This window comes from Takifugu rubripes, chromosome 21, assembly GCF_901000725.2.
Source record: "Takifugu rubripes chromosome 21, fTakRub1.2, whole genome shotgun sequence".
Taxonomy (NCBI): Eukaryota; Metazoa; Chordata; class Actinopteri; order Tetraodontiformes; family Tetraodontidae; genus Takifugu; species Takifugu rubripes.
This window is the reverse complement of record NC_042305.1, coordinates 19520865-19537004: the sequence shown is the minus strand read 5'-3', so window position 1 is coordinate 19537004 and position 16140 is coordinate 19520865. Positions and strand designations below refer to the sequence as shown.

At 47.2% G+C, this 16140-nt stretch overlaps 1 protein-coding gene across 1 annotated transcript in view; it reads left to right on the top strand.

The window, feature by feature from the left end:
- LOC115247483 (NACHT, LRR and PYD domains-containing protein 3-like) overlaps positions 1-13795 on the top strand; it is a 33380-nt gene extending 19585 nt beyond the window's left edge. Inside the window, exons 2-6 of the mRNA XM_029829266.1 lie at positions 7343-9206; positions 11066-11239; positions 11869-12042; positions 12518-12564; positions 12675-13795. Coding sequence (XP_029685126.1) covers positions 7343-9206; positions 11066-11239; positions 11869-12042; positions 12518-12564; positions 12675-13240 — 2825 coding nt within the window. The 3' untranslated portion in view covers positions 13241-13795. The remainder of the gene's footprint in view (positions 1-7342; positions 9207-11065; positions 11240-11868; positions 12043-12517; positions 12565-12674) is intronic.
- The last annotated feature ends 2345 nt before the right edge of the window (positions 13796-16140 follow it).

Sequence of the window (16140 nt, the reverse complement as noted above, 5' to 3'; positions counted from 1 at the left end):
CAATTGCCAGTTTTGACTAATAACAGTGGTCAGTTAGATGTGGACAGGGATGAAGAAATACAGGATTTACGTGAAACAGTGTGGGAACTTTGGAGACAGGTCAGCAGGATTAAACAGGGACAGGAAGAGATGGAGATAAGTTAGGAAAAAATGAATTTAGAGAGGAAGCTCAGGTGGTTCGCCCTAAAACCTCGCAACAAACTAAATTTAAAAAACAGGATAGTCAGAAATCTACATTAGATATTTTTAAAACTTCTAGCAATCAAATAAAACAAGTAAAAAGAGTTGATCCCTCAGGAGGATTTGCCAGGGCTGACTGCAGGGAGGAGAAGGTAAAATTGATTTATGGCAGTGATAAAGAAGAGAGTGAGTGTGAGTATAGAGGTGAACCATTGACAGGAGGCAGGTCAAATACGAATACACACGCGGAGTAAGGGGCCCGTTTTAGTTCCAGGCCCCTCTGATACAGAAAAGAGGAGGACAGGAACCGGTATATGTTCCATTTGCAATTACAGATATCAATTGTTTAGTGGATAAGATGCCCCCACCCGCAGAGGGAGGCGGCAAGTGGATGTCCAGCCTTTTTAGTTTAACACAGAGCATTGTGCATGCAGCTGGCATTAGGAGACTTTAGAGGAATGGATGTGTGCCACAAGGTGCCATCCTGGCTCAGATAATTTGCACACCACTTTATTCCGTCAGGCCATAACTTTAGGACTTCCACAATCAGTAAAAGAAGCTATGGAAGGAAATCCTGACCTCCCAGGTAGCACAGCGGAAGTCTGGGAGAGACATTTCTCTCACCACATTAACATATATAAAGCTAAACAACAGGGAAAGAAAGAGGGGGTGATGACAGCGCAGGAACAGCTCCTAAAAATACAGTTAGATGAAGCGCTGAAAAAGCTTAATGATAAACAAAAGGAAGAGAAACAGATGGTTCAGCAGTTTCCTCGGCAGGTGCAGCCAGATCAGTTATGTCCGCAACAAGATTTTGCTCCGATAAACCCGTATTGGGTCAGTCCAAGGGGAGGCATGTGTGGGAGACACGGCGGGCAGGGATACGGCTTGATAGGCGGGTACTTAGGCCGAGATCAGTGTCACGCCTGCAAAGGGTATGGTCATTGGCAAAGGGACTGTCCATATCACAACTACCCAGAGGTACCAGGCAGTGTTCCACCATCTCATGGAGTTTATCACCGGAGCCGATCTCATCTGACACCATCGAGCTTGTGGGGTTCTCAGGGAGACCGGAGAGACTGCCGTTTTCTGTGCCATTAGTGACTCTTTTGCCGAACAGACTGTGTTGCACCCTTTTTTGATTTCACCGCATTGCCATATCAACCTGTTGGGACGAGATCTCCTGGTGAGGACAGGAGCAGCAATTCTGTGTGGAGACAAAGGTTTGGTGGTGCAATTTCCTAATGGACTAAAACTAAACTGCTGTATTCCACACCAAGGTGTGAGGGGACAAATGCTGATGAGCCCGACACCCTCTCCAGAACAGGGGGTGTGGGCCGACATTTATTGGGGAGAACTTGAGCCGGAGACCTCACCCGGTGTCGGTGTTGTGGCATTGTTTCAGAGCTGGAGGCCCTGGTTGTCGATGCTGAGTCCTTTTGCCCCGCCAGTTGATCCCTATCATGTCACCCTATTTTACGACCGTGGGAATAATGAGGTCTATCAGGATGCGTTTAGAGAAAAGTTATAAGGAAATTTCTGGATGATTTCATCACCGTGCTTGTGTGTTGGGCCTGAAGGTGTGGCTGCACAGGTTGACCTTACTGCTGAACAGAATGATTGGTATAAGAGACTGTAAAGGAAATGTTGTCATTTCTGGGTCTCGCAAGCTATAATAGACATTTTATTCCTGCATTTTCAGAAAAGTCTACGCCCCTACGTACAATGGTGAATGAACAGGGAATGCGTGATTTGACGGCCCGGTTAACATGGACAACTGAGGGAGAGAAAGCATTCATTGTACTTAAACAGGCATTCAGCACAGCTGCACATTTGGCAGTTCCAGATTATAAAGATACTTTCTTTTTGGATGTTTCTGAAGGAGAACATACAGCAAATGGTGTTCTCTTTCAGAAAAAAGGGGGTGACAGGAAAGTATAAATGGATGCAAGTATAATACTGGACCCCATTGAAAACAGGCAGCCACCATGTGTAAGGCATGTGGCAGGGGTAGCAATTTTTTTTTACAAGAAACAGCACATTTAGTGATGGGTCACGCTCTGACGGTACTTACAACACATAGCGTGGTATCACTGGTCAGCTCAGCAGCATTCACCATGACCTCACTTAGACAGACCAGGATGGACAAGAGTTTAACTGCACCACACATAACACACACACACATGAAGGGATAAATATGGCAGGGTTTAACACAGCATCAGGCTCACCTATAAAACATGAAGTAGAGATGAGGCAACTGACACAGGCACTCGTGGAACCAGCGGAGGTCACAGTCGTAAAATGCAAAGGTCACGGCAAGGAGAACTCTTTAGAGGGAAAAGGTAATGAGGCGGCAGATCAGGCAGCAAGGAAGGCAGCAGGTTATAAACAAAGTTTCAGTTTGTTGATGGCAGAGAAAACGGTTCAGGAAATTCTTCCAAGATACGACAGGGAAAGAATAGGTTGTGATCAAGAAGAAGCTTCTCCACATGAAAAAACAGTTTGGAAGGAAAAGGGGGGCTGTGAAAGTTGAAGGAATTTGGCGGGCCCAGACGGCAGACCTGTTCTCCCGCCCGGTCTGTTAGATGCCGTTCTGGAAGAGGCCCACGGCCTGACACACTGCGGGAAACCACGAATGATGCAGAGAATAAAGTTTCCAGTTGCCCCAATGGGCAAGAAAATTATAGATTTCACTGATATGTTAGATAGGGTCAATAGGTTCCGATACCTCTTGGTCGCAGTGGATGCATACACTGGCTGGCCTGAGGCGGTTCCCGTAAAAGTAGAAGAGGCAAAAAGCGTTATTAAATTTTTGATTAATCCGGCACATGGTTTCCCAAACAAATTAGATTTGACAACGGAACTCATTTTAAGAATAGAGATTTACAATCCATAGGCCAGCCCAGCACTTTTATGAAATGTAGATTTTATTTTGTTCAACTAAAAACGAATCTCTAAGTTCTCTCCCAACAGGCAACCTCTGTAACCAGTCAGTAAGGATCCAGGAATTTCACACACAGCTGAGTGGGTTCTTCTGAGAGTCATCAAGCAAAGTGGTCAGAGCACAGGTGGACGGGCCACTTTGAAGTTGCAGAGCGAACATTACTTGTTAACCCTAACATACTAACACCCTAACACATTAACCCTAACACTGGTATTATTGGAATCAATGTACCCCAGCAGGTAATTCACAGAGAACGCTTGGACGGATCGAGGAACATCTAAAGACGATGGCACCATGATTAAACGTCTATTATTCTTCATTACATCAAGAGGAGTTGTCAATGAATTGTTTGTATTGGCCTAGCTTAGGCTAGGCCAAAAGGGGGATTGTTGAGAATTGTCTTTATCTTGTTGTTATGTGTTTCACCATATGTTCCTGTCTTCCCTTAGAAGTTAGGCAAGGTAGACTAAATGTAATTAAGAACAGAGACATTTGCAGGATTGTTGTTTGATCTACTGTTATCTCAGGAGCCAGTCAGGCAGGGGGTGTCAAAAACTCATTGTAAACAGGATATCAGGGGGTTGATGATGATCACATTTGCATGAAGAATGGGAGCTGGCCACCTGGGAAAACAATGGAAAAGAGGAACCCCTACCAACACCGCAGGGGACTGGAGGAAGAGGACGAGGACATCTCAGCAAGATCTGGATTGGATTGCATGGACATTGTGAATTTGAATGTGTGTGACTATAAAGGACTGGGCCAAGGGATAGTTAGTTTGTCAGACTTCGTGCCCTGACAATTAACTTTGTTGTTGCTAGGGTTATGAACTGGCCCGGAGCTCTGTAATATTTGTATCTGGAATTGGTTCTATTGTCAAATACATTTTGAAATTGGTACTTTACTTCTCGAAGTCTTCATTCAACGAACACGCGGATCGGCAGCTACATACAGGAGGTATTGCGATCCAACAGTTCATCCAGAAAATGATCAAAACAGCTTTCTGTGATCTGCTCCCCCACAACTATCGTTGCTCCTCTCTCTGGCTGATTTCCTGTCCCGGTACTGACAACCAACTTTGGACCATCGTTAATGACTCATTCAACCTTTAAACCATCTCCTGAACGATGGTGTTTGGGGACGGAGACTCTAAATCAGGGTGCTCACACTTTTTCAGCATGCGAGCTACTTACAAAATGACCAAGTCAAAGTGATCTACCCACCACAAAAATGCAAAACATTAATTATTTTCAAATGTATTGAGGATTACAGCCTCACCCACACCTCCAGATGTTCATCAGTCACCGTGCAACGCTTTTTGGACTTCATCATCTTCATGTAGAAAGTAGATGTTTGCACTGGCCGATATGAAAGTGATCTGTTTTTGTCTTCTTACTTGGTCCCGCTCCCTCAGTCATTTTGATGACCATCAGCTTTAGCGGTGGCTTAAAATCAGAGGTAATTGGCTGAATAGTTTAGCGCTTCTGATTGGCTGCCCTGTATGTCAATCAAGTCACAGGACTGCTGATAGGCTGACGCCGTTCTGCTGCACTTAGCGCCGTTGTTTGCACGTGATTGGTCGCCTGATTGTCAAATTCAGTTGTCATCTCACTGGCTGACCTGTACATCAATCACGTGACGGGATGAATGATCGGCTGATATTTTTAAATGTCACGCCGCGATCGACCGACCGGTAGATCCCGATCGACGTAATGAGCACTCCTGCTCTAAAGAGAAGACGGACAATGGCCCAAGAGATCCTGCTGAATGTTCTGGAGAATTTAACTAAGGAAGAATTCAATAAATTCAAATTTTACCTGAAAGATCCTGGAATCATGGGAGGCTTCAACCCGATTAAACGCTGCCAACTAGAGACCAGAGAGAGGACGGACGTTGTGGATTTGATGGTGAAGGCTTACAAAGATCAAGGAGCCGTGGAAGTCACCAAGAAGATTTTAGAGAAGATACCTCGGAACGACATTCTGCAAAATCTTTCAGCTGTCAGTTCAGATCCAGAAGGTCAGTTTCTGTTCTAAAGCCTTTAATGCAGGTGAGGTTAAAGGTTAAACTGTTTCTCTAGTTCGTTATCAGTATTGCTGAGAATAAAGTGCTGAACGGAGAACAGAAAGCTCAAAACACGTCGGGTAAAACATCTTTACACTAAAATGTTTCAGAGAATTCCAGAGTTGTTTCATGATGATATATTCATAAAGCACTTTAAAAACAATCATTACAATTATAAAGCAGCTCAGATAAAATAAGTATAAAAGAACACGGAAGAAAAACGGCAAAAACGAAAGCAGGATGTTGGAGAGGAAGTGACGAGTTTCCTTCCTGTGCTGTTGCCGTAAGAGGAAGCTTCGGTTTACTTGCTGCTAGGGCCACCGCACGTCTGCAGTGTAGCTACCAGTGTGGGCCCTGGGGAGGTTCATTTTTATACTAGCACACGAACATGTAAGATTACAATACGCGTAAGGGTAAGCATCATATGATAAAGCATAAGCGTCACAAGATAAAACAAAGCATGATATACAGAAAGGAACATATAAGAAAATGGGGGATGGATGGTCAGGTTGTCTCCTGCTATCCTGAGGTGATAGAACATCAGCTAAAGCAGGTCAGGGTTCTGGTCAGGAGTGACAATAAGTAGTTACAGCATTTTTAAATGAACAGTTTGAACGTGACACAGGATCAAGGTGCATTTTGAGATGGCTTTTAAAGATGTGGAGTAAAGGAGGCTGTCTAACGTCCGATGGCAGATGGCTTCATGATTTAGGAGCAGCACTCCAGGTGGTTCTGCTGAGATTCTGGTGCCTCCGGGAGCCGATCAGCCGCCCTGAGGCCCAAAATCACCAGATTGCTGCATCAGAGGACTTTACAGGCAGCACAGCTGTGACGTCCTCCGTCCTTAGGCCCTCAAACCAGGTCAGGAAAAACCTGGAGAAACCTGGAGGAGATCCACAGCTGAGGGATCCGTCTCCCTGGGACGGGCAGACGTGCAGCAGAGGCCACGTGCACAGAGCACATCAGCATTAACAGTAATATAGCAGGTCCAGGTGCATCTTCAGACGTCCTCATCAGAGATGTGGCCCACCTTCATCCTCCGGGTCCTGATGCAGCGAATCCAGGATCAGCAAGACCAGAGAAAACCAAGACCGGCAATATGTGCATTTATGTAGGAGAATATGGGAACGGGCAGGAGAGGACAGACGGGCCATGCTGTAATAAAGGCATGGATAGAGGTGTAATAAAGGCATGGATAGAGGTGTAATAAAGGCATGGATAGAGGTGTAATAAAGGCATGGATGGAGGTGTAATAAAGGCATGGACAGAGGTGTAATAAAGGCATGGACAGAGGTGTAATAAAGGCATGGACAGAGGTGTAATAAAGGCATGGATAGAGGTGTAATAAAGGCATGGATGGAGGTGTAATAAAGGCATGGATGGAGGTGTAATAAAGGCATGGATAGAGGTGTAATAAAGGCATGGATAGAGGGGTAATAAAGGCATGGATAGAGGTGTAATAAAGGCATGGATAGAGGTGTAATAAAGGCATGGATAGAGGGGTAATAAAGGCATGGATAGAGGTGTAATAAAGGCATGGATGAGAGCTTCAAAGTGCTGCCGTGAGATGTTTTCACCGCCTGCAGCCAAGCACCATCATAACCACTAACGTCATTAAAATGTCATAAATTTAGAGTTAACTGTTACCAAGACACACAGGAAGTGGTCTGACTGAGGAGGCATGCTTAGGGTTAGGGTTAACCCATCCTTCCAGATGAAGCTGCACCGCCTTTTCTTAGAATGGAGGTTTGTCTCCTATCAAGTTCAGAACTCATGATCAACCCTTCGGACCTGCTGAGACCCGCCACCACTTTCATTGTTTTTCCTGATCTGGAATCAGTGAAACTTGATCCAGTCTGAAATTTTGAGCGTCAGATCTCAACAGCAGCATCAACAGCAAATTGCTGCAGCGTCAGTCTGAAAGAATTCCAGTCGTACCTGCTTTAAAAGCTCTTCTGAGTTCTTTACTTAAGTTTTTGGGATTGTTTTACTCCAGTGATGCTGTTCTTGTCTTTTTGAAATGTGAAGCCCAACTGGACCTGAGAAGAAGATAAACTGTAAAACATCAGCTCAAAGCACTCTGGAATAAATATATAATATATTCATATCTGCTGAATATATCGACTAACATGTGCATGTATATTTTGCTTTTAGGTCCCACATGTGAACACGTCCCCATCGGCTCTCATCAATCAAACCTTCAGTCAAACCTGAGGAGCAGGTTTATGTGTGTGCAGGAAGGCTGTGATGAGAAGGCAGACGAGCAACGGCTGGACGACGTCTACACACAGCTGTACGTCACCACCGGTGGCGACATACACATCAATGCTCAGCACGAGGTCACTCAGATTGACATGGTTGGGAACCCTTCAGACACAGAACAACCCATTAGTCCCAGTGACCTGTTTACACCTCCAGCTGGGAAAGATAAACCCATAAGAACTGTTCTGACCAACGGAAATGCAGGAATTGGCAAAACCTTTCTAATCCGCAAGTTTGTGTTGGACTGGGCAGAACAACGAGCCAATCAAGACGTGCATCTCATATTGCCGTTCACCTTTCGCCAGCTGAACCTGTTGAGGGGGACACGCCGATCCTTGGCTGAACTCGCTCATAAGTGCATCCAAGAGCCCAGGGCCATTAAAATAGAGGCTCTTAACAGCATCTTTACAGCTCTGCAGTCATCAGGAGATGCCAATTTTGACAATTGTAAATTCAAGCTTCTGTTTATCTTGGATGGGCTGGATGAGAGCCGACTAGAAATGGACACCAGAACCAATGAATTCCAGGAGGCGGATATAGATGTGAAGGCACCGTGCTCGGTGGAGGTCCTGCTCACAAACCTCATTAACAGAAGTCTTCTCCCCTCCGCTCGACTCTGGATAACCACGAGGCCCGCGGCAGCCAATCAGATCCATCCGGATTTTGTGGACATGAGGACAGAGGTGCGAGGGTTTACTGACGTGCAGAAGGAAGAGTACTTTAGGAGGAAGTTCAAGGAGGAGGAGCAGGCGTGCAGGATCATCTCTCACATCAAGGCATCTCGAAGCCTCCATATCATGTGTCACATCCCAATCTTCTGCTGGGTCACTGCAAAGGTTTTTGAGGATGTGTTGAAGATGCGAGAAGAGCTGCCCAAGACTCTCACAGCGATGTACATCTCCTTCCTGGTTGTTCAGTTCTCACCGAAAAACAAGAGAGGAGACGGGAAAGGTCCACAATGGAGTCCAGAGAGCTGTGAGATGATTCCAATTCTGGCAAAGCTGGCATTTAAACAACTGCAGAAAGGCAATGTGATCTTCTACGAGTGCGATCTAAGAGACTGTGGCATCACCGTCAGGTCGGCTGATGCCTACTCAGGAGTGTTCACGCAGATGTTCAGAAGGGAGCAAGGACTGTTCAAGGAGGAGGTGTTCTGCTTTGTCCATCTGAGTGTTCAGGAGTTTCTCGCTGCTCTTCATGCACATTTGACATTCACCAAGTCTGGCACCAACATACTGTCAGAAACACCAACCTCATTACGTTATTTACTCTCTAAACTGCCCAACTCCAAAATCAAACAGGCTGATTTTTACCAGTGTGCGGTGGACGAGGCCTTGCAAAATGAAAAAGGACACCTGGACCTGTTCCTGCGGTTCCTTTTGGGTCTTTCTCTGCCGACCAATCAGGCTCTTCTACGAGGTCTAATTAACGGTGAAGGCAGCTCAGAGCCCAATCAGGAAATCATTGGCTACATCAAGGAGAAGATTGGAGAGAATCTGTCCTCAGAGAGAATCATCAACCTGTTCCACTGTCTGAACGAGCTGAACGATAGTTCACTGGTCCAGGAGGTTCAACAGAACCTCAGATCCAGAAGATTGACAACAGAAAGTCTCTCCTCTGCTCAGTGGTCAGCTCTTGGCTTCATATTACTGTCCTCAGGACAAGACCTGGAGATGTTTGACCTGAAGAAATACTCTGCTTCAGAGTGGGTTCTTCTGAGGCTGCTGCCAGTGGTCACAGCCTGCAGAAAAGCCCTGTAAGTGTTCTGCAGGTGTCTGCAGGTGTTCTGCAGGTGTCTGCAGGTGTCTGCAGGTGTCTGCAGGTGTCTACAGGTGTCTGCAGGTGTCTGTAGGTGTCTGCAGGTGTTCTGCAGGTTTTCTGCAGGTGTTCTGCATGTGTCTGCAGGTGTTCTGCAGGTGTTCTGCAGGTGTCTGCAGGTGTCTGCAGGTGTTCTGCAGGTGTTCTGCAGGTGTCTGCAGGTGTTCTGCATGTGTCTGCAGGTGTTCTGCAGGTGTTCCGCAGGTGTCTGCAGGTGTCTGCAGGTGTCTGCAGGTGTTCTGCAGGTGTTCTGCAGGTGTCTGCAGGTGTCTGCAGGTGTTCTGCAGGTGTCTGCAGGTGTCTGCAGGTGTCTGCAGGTGTTCTGCAGGTGTTCTGCAGGTGTCTGCAGGTGTTCCGCATGTGTCTGCAGGTGTCTGCAGGTGTCTGCAGGTGTTCTGCAGGTGTTCTGCAGGTGTCTGCAGGTGTCTGCAGGTATCTGCAGGTGTTCTGCAGGTGTCTGCAGGTGTCTGTAGGTGTCTGCGGGTGTTCTGCAGGTGTCTACAGGTGTCTGCAGGTGTCTGCATGTGTCTGCAGGTGTTCTGCAGGTGTTCTGCAGGTGTCTGCAGGTGTCTGCAGGTGTCTGCAGGTGTTCTGCAGGTGTTCTGCAGGTGTCTGCAGGTGTTCCGCATGTGTCTGCAGGTGTCTGCAGGTGTCTGCAGGTGTTCTGCAGGTGTTCTGCAGGTGTCTGCAGGTGTCTGCAGGTATCTGCAGGTGTTCTGCAGGTGTCTGCAGGTGTCTGCAGGTGTCTGCATGTGTCTGCAGGTGTTCTGCAGGTGTTCTGCAGGTGTCTGCAGGTGTCTGCAGGTGTTCTGCAGGTGTTCTGCAGGTGTCTGCAGGTGTCTGCAGGTGTTCTGCAGGTGTCTGCAGGTGTCTGCAGGTGTCTGCAGGTGTTCTGCAGGTGTTCTGCAGGTGTTCTGCAGGTGTCTGCAGGTGTTCTGCAGGTGTTCTGCAGGTGTCTGCATGTGTCTGCAGGTGTTCTGCAGGTGTTCTGCAGGTGTCTGCAGGTGTTCTGCAGGTGTTCTGCAGGTGTCTGCAGGTGTCTGCAGGTGTCTGCAGGTGTCTGCAGGTGTTCTGCAGGTGTTCTGCAGGTGTCTGCAGGTGTTCCGCATGTGTCTGCAGGTGTCTGCAGGTGTCTGCAGGTGTTCTGCAGGTGTTCTGCAGGTGTCTGCAGGTGTCTGCAGGTATCTGCAGGTGTTCTGCAGGTGTCTGCAGGTGTCTGTAGGTGTCTGCGGGTGTTCTGCAGGTGTCTACAGGTGTCTGCAGGTGTCTGCATGTGTCTGCAGGTGTTCTGCATGTGTCTGCAGGTGTTCTGCAGGTGTTCTGCAGGTGTCTGCAGGTGTCTGCAGGTGTTCTGCAGGTGTCTGCAGGTGTCTGCATGTGTCTGTAGGTGTCTGCGGGTCTTCTGCAGGTGTCTACAGGTGTCTGCAGGTGTCTGCAGGTGTCTGCAGGTGTTCTGCAGGTGTTCTGCAGGTGTTCTGCAGGTGTCTGCAGGTGTCTGCAGGTGTTCAGCAGGTGTCTGCAGGTGTCTACAGGTGTCTGCAGGTGTCTGCAGGTGTCTGCAGGTGTTCTGCAGGTGTTCTGCAGGTGTTCTGCAGGTGTCTACAGGTGTTCAGCAACACGCATCACATCTGGCAGCGTTTTAGGCAGTCGCAGTAGTTACTCCAAGAACTGATTTCATTCCGTATCATTGCAGCTTCCGTCCTCATAAAGGTCAACTAAAGAAATAAGCCTGCGTCCCTGATTGTGCAGGAGAGAACCAGAAGGATTTCCTGCTTTCTTCTTCTTTTCTTTTTTCAGGTTGAGTCACTGCAATCTGAGGGAGAGGAGTTGTGAAGCTCTGTCCCCCGTCCTCAGCGCCTCCTCCTCTAGTCTGCTAGAGCTGGACCTGAGTGACAATGACCTGAGGGATTCAGGGCTGAACGAGCTCTCTGTTGGTCTGAAGAGTCCAAACTGCCGGCTGGAGATCCTCAGGTTAGTGCTCCTTATCAGCATCATCAGTTTTTCTAAATGGCAGCTTGAAATGTTGGTTATCTTCCAAAAAGAGGAAATATCTTTACCAAAAATGCCGACCAGCCGACCACTGTTCACTCCCACAGCTTTTAAAATGACTTAGTCTGGTTCTGGTTCCTGTGCTTCGCTCCCCAGTCAGGTCCAGGCCCCGACACACGACCCAGAACTTTGCATAAATGAGCTGTTAATTAGTGAGCAATGTGTGTGTGTGTTTGTGTGTGTGCGTGTGTGTGTATGTATGTGTGTGTGTGAGTGTGTGTGTGTGTGTGTGCGTGCGTGTGTGTGTGTGTGTGTATGTGTGTGTGTGTGTGTGTGCGTGTGTGTGTATGTGTGTATGTATGTGTGTGTGTGTGTGTATGTGTGTGTCTGTGTGCGTGTGTGTGTGTGTGTGGTGTGTGTGTGTGAGTGTGAGTGTGAGTGTGTGTGTGTGTGTGTGAGTGTGTGTGTGTGTGGTGGATGTGTGTGTGGTGGTTGTGTGTGTGTGCGTGTGTGTGTGTGTGGTGTGTGTGTGTGTGCGTGTGTGTGTGTGGTGGATGTGTGTGTGTGTGTGTGTGTGTGTGTGTGTGTGTGGTGGATGTGCTTGCATGCAGGTTATCGGGCTGTCTCATCACAGCAGAAGGATGTTCTTCTCTGGCCTCAGCGTTGAGGTCCAACCCAACCCATCTAAAAGAACTGGACCTGAGCTTCAACCATCCTGGAGATGATGGAACGAAGCAGCTCTCTGCTGTTCTGGAGGATCCAGAGTTGAGCCTGGAGGTTCTCAGGTAGATGCAAACACCCTCCCTAAAATGAAGACCTGATACTATTTATTGATGAGCATGGAGACCTTCCAGACGTTCGGTGGTTCAAGCAGCACATTGTGAGATCTGAACCACCTCTGAGCAGAGAGATGTGATGCTTTCTGGACCTTCAGGGTACGAGAACCCACATAAGGGAGAATAAAAGGGTCACGTCAGAGATACAAAAAGATCAGGTGATGCCAGCACAACCATCTGGCTGCAGCCACTGCCTGTGAGGGAATCCTTAGAGAGAAATAGGCAAAGTTCTCCTCCATGACGTTGGCATATGGAGAGATGTCACAAATCCAGCTCTGAGGTTCACAAACCGAATCAAGAGCAAACCGGTTCAGGCCGACCCAAAGTCAGGGACGAACAGTGTAGAGCTCAAGGTTGAGGTGGCATCTGTTGAACCTCTGTCCTGCCTTGGGTTTCATTTCCTCTGTGTCTTCTCCCAATCCAGACTGGACCATTGTGGGAAAGAGAGACTTAAGAGTGGTCTGAAGAAGTGTAAGTGATCAACTTGATGCGTCAGCACGTCACGCTCTGAAAAAAGCAGCAGTTAGTGGACTCAGTTGTGTTTCATGAGCTGGTTCCTGGTTCCTCCTCTCTCCCTTTAGATCACTGTGAGCTCAGCGTGGACACCAACACCGTCCACAGGTCAATCCAAGTGTCCAACAACTGGATTATGAGGAGAGTGGCCGAGGACCAACCATATCCAGCCCATCCAGAGAGGTTTGATGTCTGTCCACAGCTGCTGTGTAGCAACAGCCTAACTGGTCGCTGTTACTGGGAGGTGGAGTGGACAGGATGGGTTTGGATTTCTGTGGCATACAAAAAGATCTGGAGACATGGAAGCAGTCCCCAAGGCCAGTTTGGAGCGAATCAGCATTCTTGGAGCCTTGAGTGTTCTGACAGCGGTTACTCTGTCCTCCACAATAACATAAGTGTAGCCTTCCCCCCCTTATCATCCACTGGTCCTCGGAGAGTCGCCGTCTATGTGAACTACCCCGCTGGCACTGTGACCTTCTACAGAATCACCACCGACACCCTGGTCCACCTCTATACCTTCAAAACCACATTCATTGAACCGCTGTTCCCCGGCTTTGGCTTTGGTTTATGGTCTTGGTTCGTGCCCGGTTCCTCGGTGCATTTGTGTTCGAACGCAGGAGAAGCTCCCGTCTGAAGAAACACGAGGGTTGAGCTCACGGCCTGAATATGAGTTCTAGACCTGCTGGATGTTCATCATGAAGGTCCCGTCTGTCCAACCAACCTCATCTTTCCTATTGCTGATTCCACAGGTTGTCAGGAGAGAGCAACGTGATCCTAGCAAAACTGGCTGTTTTTCTACACCTTTGTCCTTTATTTTTAATTTTCCTGGTGAGATTAAACCTCTTTTTCCAAAGCGACTCAGCCAAGTTGGCCTCATCCTTCATGATCACCACGAGAACTCACAGATGTAAACAGTAATATAGATCCCAAGAGGAGACAGAGAGCTTAGAACGGAGAAGAGACAAAATTAACATCCAACATCAGAAAAGCAATGTCAATTCTCACTCAGATACATTTTTAAGGGTCTTGAATTGTCCAAGCGTGAACTATGGGGTGTTTAGAATGTTATTCCACAGCCAGCTAAATAATCATAGAGCTCTGGAAAGGCTGCCATCTAGTGGAGCAAATGTTGTAGGCACCATATAACACAACTGTGATCATCAGTATAAATCTGTATTCTAAAAAACAAGCATCTTCAGAGTCGCCCTTGACTTAAAAATAATCTCATGGTGAATCACAATACAAGAGGAAACAGCATCTGCATGTTGTCAAGAGGACATTTCTGATATTCCAATATTTATGTTTTTAACTGTCGTGCTGATCACGGCCATGCTGGGGGGGTGAAGGTCTAGAACAGCACCGGACTCGTGACTAAAGACGACACAAAAGCAGTCCGGGATTTTTGACCACAATTCCAATGAAGCAGGAATCAGAAATAAACTGGATCACAGTGGGATTGTGGAGCACGTCTGAGATGTTCAGCCATCGTAGCTCTGGTGCAGTAAAGATGAAGTATTCTACATATACGGCTGAATATATAGTTAGAACTAAATGCATCAGTGAGGCCTTCCTTCCTCTCACAGCATCATTAACAGCTTCACAGGCTGAAACAGGCCATTGATATTTAGACTATTGATCAACGGCTGCTCCTGTTAGGAGAATCAATAGAAAAATCAGGTCGTCAACGCTGTGCCGCTCCGCCCCCACGGCGAGGGCGTCCACGGTCGGCGGCCTCCACCCGTCTCAACGCTGTCCACGGTGTGAGTGTGTGTGTGTGTTAGTGTGTGTGCTGTATGAGTGGTGTGTGTGTCTGTGTGTGTGTGTGTTAGTGTGTGTGCTGTATGAGTGGTGTGTGTGTCTGTGTGTGTGTGTGTGAGTGTGTGTGCTGTATGAGTGGTGTGTGTGTGTGTGTGTTTGTGTGTGTGGGTGAGTGCGTGTGTGTGTGTTAGTGTGTGTGCTGTATGAGTGGTGTGTGTGTGTGTGTGTTAGTGTGTGTGCTGTATGAGTGGTGTATGAGTGGTGTGTGTGTGTGTGTGTGTGTGTGTGTGTGCTGTATGAGTGGTGTGTGTGTGTGTGTGTTAGTGTGTGTGCTGTATGAGTGGTGTATGAGTGGTGTGTGTGTGTGTGTGTTAGTGTGTGTGCTGTATGAGTGGTGTATGAGTGGTGTGTGTGTGTGTGTGTTAGTGTGTGTGCTGTATGAGTGGTGTATGAGTGGTGTGTGTGTGTGTGTGTGTGTGTGTGTGTGTGGGTGTTTGTGTGTGTGTATGAGTGGTGTGTGTGTGTGTGTGTGTGTGTGTGTGTGGTGTGTGTGTGTGTGTGTGAGTGTATGAGTGGTGTGTGTGTGTGTGTGTGTGTTTGTGTGTGTGTGTGTGCTGTATGAGTGGTGTGTGTTTGTGTGTGTGTGTGTGTGTGTGTGTTTGTGTGTGTGAGTGTGTGGTGTGTGTGTGTGGGTGTTTGTGTGTGTGTGTGTGTGTGGATGTTTGTGTGTGTGTGTGTGTGTGGGTGTTTGTGTGTGTGTGTGTGTGTGTGTGAGTGTGTGGTGTGTGTGTGTGTGTGTGTGCTGTCCATTCTAATATCAATATCAGATCGATGTTTTTGTTTGTTCCTGTTTGTCATCAACAATGCCGCCTTGTCTCCAGATTCCTCAGAACTACTTGAGTCGCCCTGATCACAACTGTTTCATGCAGCTTTGTTCTTTTCTTTGATTCTAGACAACGTGCTCGTGTTCTTTGATGATCTGTGCTACTGTATCAGAACCTGCTACTAATCACGACCCTGGAAAGATGCAGCTCGATGGCACATGCGCTGCCTTTGTTCCTAAAGTCTTTGATGTCTTCTGTCATATGTTTCTTTAGGCTGATTCTGAAACTTTGGCTTTTGTCCCCTTTCGTTGGTCCACGTTACTAATATGGGTATTATGGGCTGTCCCAGTCCCGGTCGTTGGCCTGTCAAATGTCACTTTGGAGCAGTTCCATCAGCCAACTAAACCAATTCAAGTTAGTTGCCATTTCAAAATAAAGAGTTCAGAGTTAAGGGGTCTCACATTTGGGAGGTGCGTTTGGGCCCCATGTGACTAAAGCAGCTTTGAGAGAGAAGGTTGATGTAGGTTCATCCAGAAAATGATCAAAACAGCTTTCTGTGATCTGCTCCCCCACAACTATCATTGGTCCTCTCTCTGTCTGATTTCCTGTCCTGTTACTGACAACCAACTTTGGACCATCGTTAATGACTCATTCAACCTTTAAACCATCTCCTGAACGATGGTGTTTGGGGACGGAGGCTCTAAATCAGGGTGCTCACACTTTTTCAGCATGCGAGCTACTTACAAAATGACCAAGTCAAAGTGATCTACCCACCACAAAAATGCAAAACAGTAATTATTTTCAAATGTATTGAGGATTATTTGTATGTACAGTTGATGTACTTTGCTTAATTGAATGAGCCAATATGGCAAAACACACATAATAATTAACTATTAACCTCTTTTTGTAATTACCTAAGTTCACTTTGCTGACGTGCACTGAACTGAACCAG